Source organism: Pholcus phalangioides, unplaced genomic scaffold (assembly GCF_987345545.1).
Source record: "Pholcus phalangioides strain wild (caught in Gottingen) unplaced genomic scaffold, Ppha-v1.0 ptg000010l_1, whole genome shotgun sequence".
NCBI lineage: Eukaryota > Metazoa > Arthropoda > Arachnida > Araneae > Pholcidae > Pholcus > Pholcus phalangioides.
The window spans coordinates 14,439,148-14,445,261 of NW_028301603.1; the positions used below are offsets into that span (position 1 = coordinate 14,439,148).

At 33.8% G+C, this 6,114-nt stretch overlaps 1 protein-coding gene across 9 annotated transcripts in view; it reads left to right on the forward strand.

Moving 5' to 3' along the window:
- Window positions 1–4,420, forward strand: part of LOC149080960 (tyrosine-protein phosphatase Lar-like) — a 745,683-nt gene extending 741,263 nt beyond the window's left edge. For all 9 annotated transcript variants that reach the window (XM_089237674.1, XM_089237681.1, XM_089237682.1 and 6 more), the window contains one exon: window positions 210–4,420. In XM_089237674.1, coding sequence (XP_089093800.1) covers window positions 210–278 — 69 coding nt within the window. In that variant the 3' untranslated portion in view covers window positions 279–4,420. The remainder of the gene's footprint in view (window positions 1–209) is intronic.
- Window positions 4,421–6,114: the final 1,694 nt, after the last annotated feature.

Below are 6,114 nucleotides of genomic sequence, written 5' to 3' on the forward strand. Positions count from 1 at the left end.
GTTGAGAGAGCAGCAGCTTTTCAGATGATGGTACGGAGGAGCTTCATTTTGAGGTGCTTTGATACAAATTGGAGACATTGAAGAAAACAACTCTTCACATGATAAAATTCGATCTCCTACCATTGAATTATAAATTATCCCACATAAAAGTGCATACTGTAATTATATAATAATTGTATTCTTAAAGCATGTGCTCGTTATTTTTTCAGGATCAGTATCAGTTCTGCTATCGAGCAGCTCTAGAGTACTTAGGATCATTTGACCACTATGCAAATTGAGCTGAATATCTTTGGTGCTGAACAAGACAAGAAAAAAATAAATAAAAGTTAGCCATTACCTATGAAGAAGCGTGATAAAGATTGTGCCTCAATATCTGTGTCCAGGAGCTGCTGAGCGGTCTTCTGTGCTAAAATGCATGGTCGCGCAATCATCTCTTCATAAAAGAAAGACAGCCCTGAGGAACCCACCGAAAAAAAAAAAATTATTAGAGGGGTTTTCTCGAGCGCCTGCGTCTTTTTTGTATCCAAGGCCGTTTCATCGTTCCCTCCAGAAGGCTGTGAGGTAAAAAATATATATATGTGTGTGCGTGTAAAGAACTTGATCAGCCTTATGAAGTTCCTTTTAATTTCAAAAATGATTGATATTATGAAGAAGAAAAAATATTCATAGTATATGTGAGCACAATTCTGAGCAGCGCCCCCCTTCGTTCCACTGGCACTTCACGGGTGATGACAAGTGCTCTAGTTTTTTTTTTACGTTCTTATTTCATAATGAAGACTTCGTATTCAAATTTTTGAAACTGGTGCTCAATTGTGGTGACGTGTCGGGAAGAGATGAACTTCATTTCGGACTTTTCACACCAAAGATCGTCATAAAGCTTGTTGTTGGAGCGTTAGGTGAAGAAAAAAAAATTGTGATATATATATACATATATAAATATTATATATACTTTGTTAGTTTTTTCAGAGATTGTTTTCGGAGATCGATATTTTTTACAAATGAAAGTATTCAGGTGCATTCAGCTGTGCTTTGTTACACACGTTGAAACGTTTGTTTTTCAAAAAATATATATATATACATCTGTTGAATGAGCTAGGTATTTTTATAGCTTTTTGTGTTTTACAGCGTTTTTTGTGTAACTTTACACTCACTGCCATAGAGATGTCGCTTACGAAAGGTTTAACTAAATATGTATGAAGTATGTTTACACGTTTGTTTAAAAAAATTGGGCTTAAAGGCTTTCGTTAGTTCGTGTTTTTTCCCTTCAATGTTTATCCAATGCTAGTGGTTGGCATCATCAGGAGCAAAATGGCCGTACGGCAAATACACTTTTGCCTGATGCCGACAGTATGGCCATGTCACTCTGATGATGGCTGCGAAAACCCTATCAGCTGCAATTGATAAAACATTCAAATTAGAAAGCCTAATTTTTCAGTACGTCTGAAATTTGTTTAATTTCAATGGGAATTTAGTTTAATTTTATTTACTTTCATTTGCTGAAAGAGAACCTTGGCGGCTTTTGAATATAAATTTCAAACATACTGTAGAATTAGTCGTTCAAATATGAACATTTTATAAACTGCATTTACGAGTTTTCTCATTTTTTTTCAAGTAATGTGTAAACTTGGCAGCTATTACAATCGACAGCTAAAACGCTAAAGAAACTACAATCTGCAAAAATGTGAGAGACATTTTACTCAGGTAGTTAGAGACATAAATAGACCGAAATCGAATCGCGGTAACCAATTATCATAAATCTTATGTCCATTAACTTGGTGGAAAAATTATTTTCCACTGTAATTTTGTTTTTAACACTGTTCGAAATTTTGACTATGGCACGAAAGAGTTTCAAATCATTGTTTCCTTTAGCGGTAAATACTACAATAACGACAAATACAGCTGGATGCAACTGACTAAATGAAAACTTTCAATTTTTCTCTTTTTTTTATTTTCTTCCCTTTTTATTATTGTCTGATCTTTGACCGAATCATAGTCAAAATGAACAGAAACGGAGAAAGTGAATGTTAAATAATTATCATTATTAGTGAATGTTCAGAGTCCAATGTCATTCATTCATCTGTATGTGAATAAGAGATATATTTGCCAGGAATAACTCGCATCGCTTCCAGATGTGAGATTTATGCTTAAGAGTGCATGCGAAGGAATCGAAAAAAAAAAAATAAAAATATTCAATTCAAAATCGAATCTGAATGAGTTCAGCCATAGGGTGCTGTAGCGGGAATATATGGTGTTAATTTTTAGGATGGAATAAATTGATTTCGCTACCTCTTTGTACACAAAAATGTGATCTGAGATGTTATGTTTTGTTTGTGACGCTTGTTTTTTATTTATCGTTTTTAAGTTTTTCTTTCATTGGTCTGATCATATAACACGTTTAAATGAAATTATTTATGTTAATCATCAGCATCAATCATCTTTTATCCCATCTTTCTTGAGAATTTGTGTTAATATAATGTCTCTGGCACATGTTATATGATCCGAATCTATATTGTTGGGAGTAGAGTGAAAAAAAAATGCAATGCATATCACGAATTACGAGCATGTTTTGTTTTGAATATGTATAATTCTCTGTGCAATTATATATTTTGTTTTTTCTTGCCTGCCATGAAGAAGATAAAACGCAATAGAAAATTATGCTTATTTCATAATTGCGACTATACCTGTGTATTTTAGTTATGTGTCCTATTGTGTGTTTGGGTGTAAAATTTGAAACACAATGTTTTTCATGCAGGTTTTTGTCAAAATGAAATATAAAAATCTGTCATTTTTATTTTAGAAAAAAAAATTTGTAATACACATATTGGTTGTTCATGTTAAACATAGATTAAGTTGGCAATAATGCAGGTAGGTGGTAAGGTGGTCAAGAAGTGGCAGTTTTCAGCAATGGCCCAGAATAGGGTTGGTCTAAGACATATATTCGTACGAAATTGATTTTAAAAAAATGAAAAATGCAGATCTGCCAATTTTCTAAGTGTCCAAGACATAGTTTCCCAACTTTTTTTTTTCTCCCATTGCCCCCCAATGAATCTAACCATAGGATCCTATGTTATACCCGTAGCTTCTACCGCCTCCCCAAAACTTCCCATCACTCCCAAGGAGGCGTTAATGCCCACATTGAGAATCACTGGTTTAAGGTGTTAAGAACACCATTTCAACCCATAGTCGTGCAAGGCCGTAGTGTGGGGTCTGGTCCCCCTCCCCAAAAACGGTGTTGATAGACACAATCTGTTATTCTACCACTTTGGTCCCCCACCCCCCTGAATGAAATTTCTGGCTATGGGGCCTGTATTCATGAACACCATTCTTATTGCTACACATTCACCGTAAATTTCCAAATACCTGTCTATGTTTTGATTGAAGTACCTTGAAAATAATGCTGAAAATCGGGAATGGTGCTTGTTTTCCTGTTGATATAAATTCAATTGATATTCATGTATTAATTATTACTGATGGTGTTTGGTGTCTTGTTATTACAAGTTTTTCTGTTATCAGCGGAACAAAATTTTAGGTGCTAAAACATGTTTTCTTAATGTTAATTAATTTCCTACAGTTTCTTCGTGTACGATTCTACATTTAAAAATTGCACATATCAATTTTGCTGTTTTTCCAAATCAAATTAATTTAGAGACGTGGTCCAAAAAAGAATTTGATAAATCAATAAATATTTGACTACCAGTGATTTACATAAATAATTAACAATCCCCTTGCATATCACTCTCTTATAATCATGATAATAGATACGGTGAAGGTTAAAAATCGCTTACATTATAAAATTAACTGTAAAGCTTTCTCTCTCGATGCATATCAATTTGTTTACAACAATAATTAGACCAAATTGGACTTATGAAAAATTTCTAATATTGTGCATGGGTTTTATATGAAGATATCGAGGAAATTTACGAAATGATCGTCATTTATTGGAAATTTCTGCATTACCCCGTACATTTTTTTTTTTTTCAGCTGGTAATCTTTGTTTATAGCGTTCGTCATGTAAATGTTTGCATTACATAAATGTTTATCCTACGAGAAAAAAACATTATCTTCGTTTATAATTAGATCATGAAATGGTTCGTTTGTTATTTATTTTTCGTTTGTTTATGAATTTTCGGAAGATTCAATTATAAAAACAAAAAAAAACTCATCATCGATCATAGATTTTTCTGTTCATGTTGTGTGTGTGCATGTGAATGTGTGCGTGTGTGTAAAATGAATGTTGTTTTTACCTTTATTGCTGTTAAAGAAGAAAAAAAAAGTTGTTGCGAATGTAATACATACTTTATATTACAATTTAAAATATCCATCGACCAATTATATGTGTCACATTCAATACTATTACGACTCTCTCGTTTGCATTGAAAACATAAAAAAAAGGGAAATAAAAAAATCTATGATTAGAAAATTTGTGAATTTTGTTTAGTTTTTCTTTATAAAATATCGTCTCTTCTCCCTTCATGCCAGAAGCATGAATGAGCATATTTCCAAAACGTGGGTAATCATGTTTGAATGTTTACTCTATGGCAGTGTTTCTCGAAATGACTCCGAATCGTGGGTGGAGATATGGGGGGAGCGCCTTCCGGATCATTACAAAAGGGGCCCCTTTTATTCCAGTATTAATGAAAGAAATGATTTCAGTATTAATGGAAGAAATTATTCCAGTATTAATGAGAAAGAAATCATTCCAGTATTAATGAGAAAGAAATCATTCCAGTATTAATGAGAAAGAAATCATTCCAGTATTAATGAGAAAAAGTATTCCAGTATTAATGAGAAAGAAATCATTCCAGTATTAATGAGAAAGAAATGATTCCAGTATTAATGAAAGAAATTATTCCAGTATTAATGAGAAAGAAATGATTCCAGTATTAATGAAATAAATAATTTAATCTTTTTTCACCTTGCGATGAGTTCTCCGTCCTTTTTTTAAATCTTTGAAACCCAATATTTAGAGACCGAATTGTACATTTTTATGGGCAAATTGCCAGGCGGGAACTTTGTTTCCACCGAGTCACGCGATTTCCTTGCATTTGATGGCGCTGCCGTCGCGGCGACTAGCGATACTCCCTCCAGTAATATAAGCTCAATGCAAGCCCAGGTATAGAGGACATTAATCATTCAAGTCAATTCAATCCTCATCAGAATCTGTCGTCTGCTTCTCTCCAGGTTACTTGTTTTGGACGTCTCCTTGTGTCCTGAAGAAATTACTGAACTGGCAGTTCAAACTTCCAGTTCTGTTTGTGAGCTAAGTTTGTAAGGAACCGAACAGAACGACTTCTTGTCTGCCGTCTGCTTATTAAGAGGTTCTTTGTTTTGTATGTCTCCTTATGCCCAAATAAAATAACCGAACTTCCAGTTTGAATTTCCAGTTCAGTTCATGAGCTTTGTTTATAAGGAACAGAGCGGAATAAAGAATATAGTTTTTTTAATCTAAACTTTATCATCACCACATGAGTCACTTTTAAATTTGAGGTTAGATGGCAGCACATTACTATAAAAATGGGAATGTGGAAAAATTCACTTTTTACGATCTTACCTGTCGTTTGCTTGTGTGGAGGTCTCCTTGGGTCTTTAAAAAATAACTGAACTGGAAGTTTGATCTTTCAGGTCAGTTTATAAGACGAGCCGTTAAAATCCAAAACGGCTCAGTGATATGATTGACTGATGAAGGAGTAACGTCAGTATAAACGTAGAAACGTGGTTTCATTAGTTGATCATATTTGGCAAGAAATTATACTTTTCCATCGTAGAAACAAATCGCCAAGATGACCTTACGTTGCTACCTTTCAAAACAGAATTGTATCTGGAAGTCTTATGACCATGTAATCTGTATTTTACGGGACAAAGTTACATAGAACTCAGAAGATTGCAAAATTTCCCCCGTTATCACGTCATTTCTAGTAAAAATACGCATTTTGTGGATTTTCGCCTTCGAGAGAAAAAAGTTTTTTTCAAACCGTGAATTTTTAATTCTAATGAAAATTTCCCATCCATGAAATTTCTCGTTTTGAGATATTGGTTGCATTCAATACTACTGTGCTGTTGTTTCATACCATGCTCAAACCATGGCCAACTGTGGTCCTCGGACTTATCTGATGT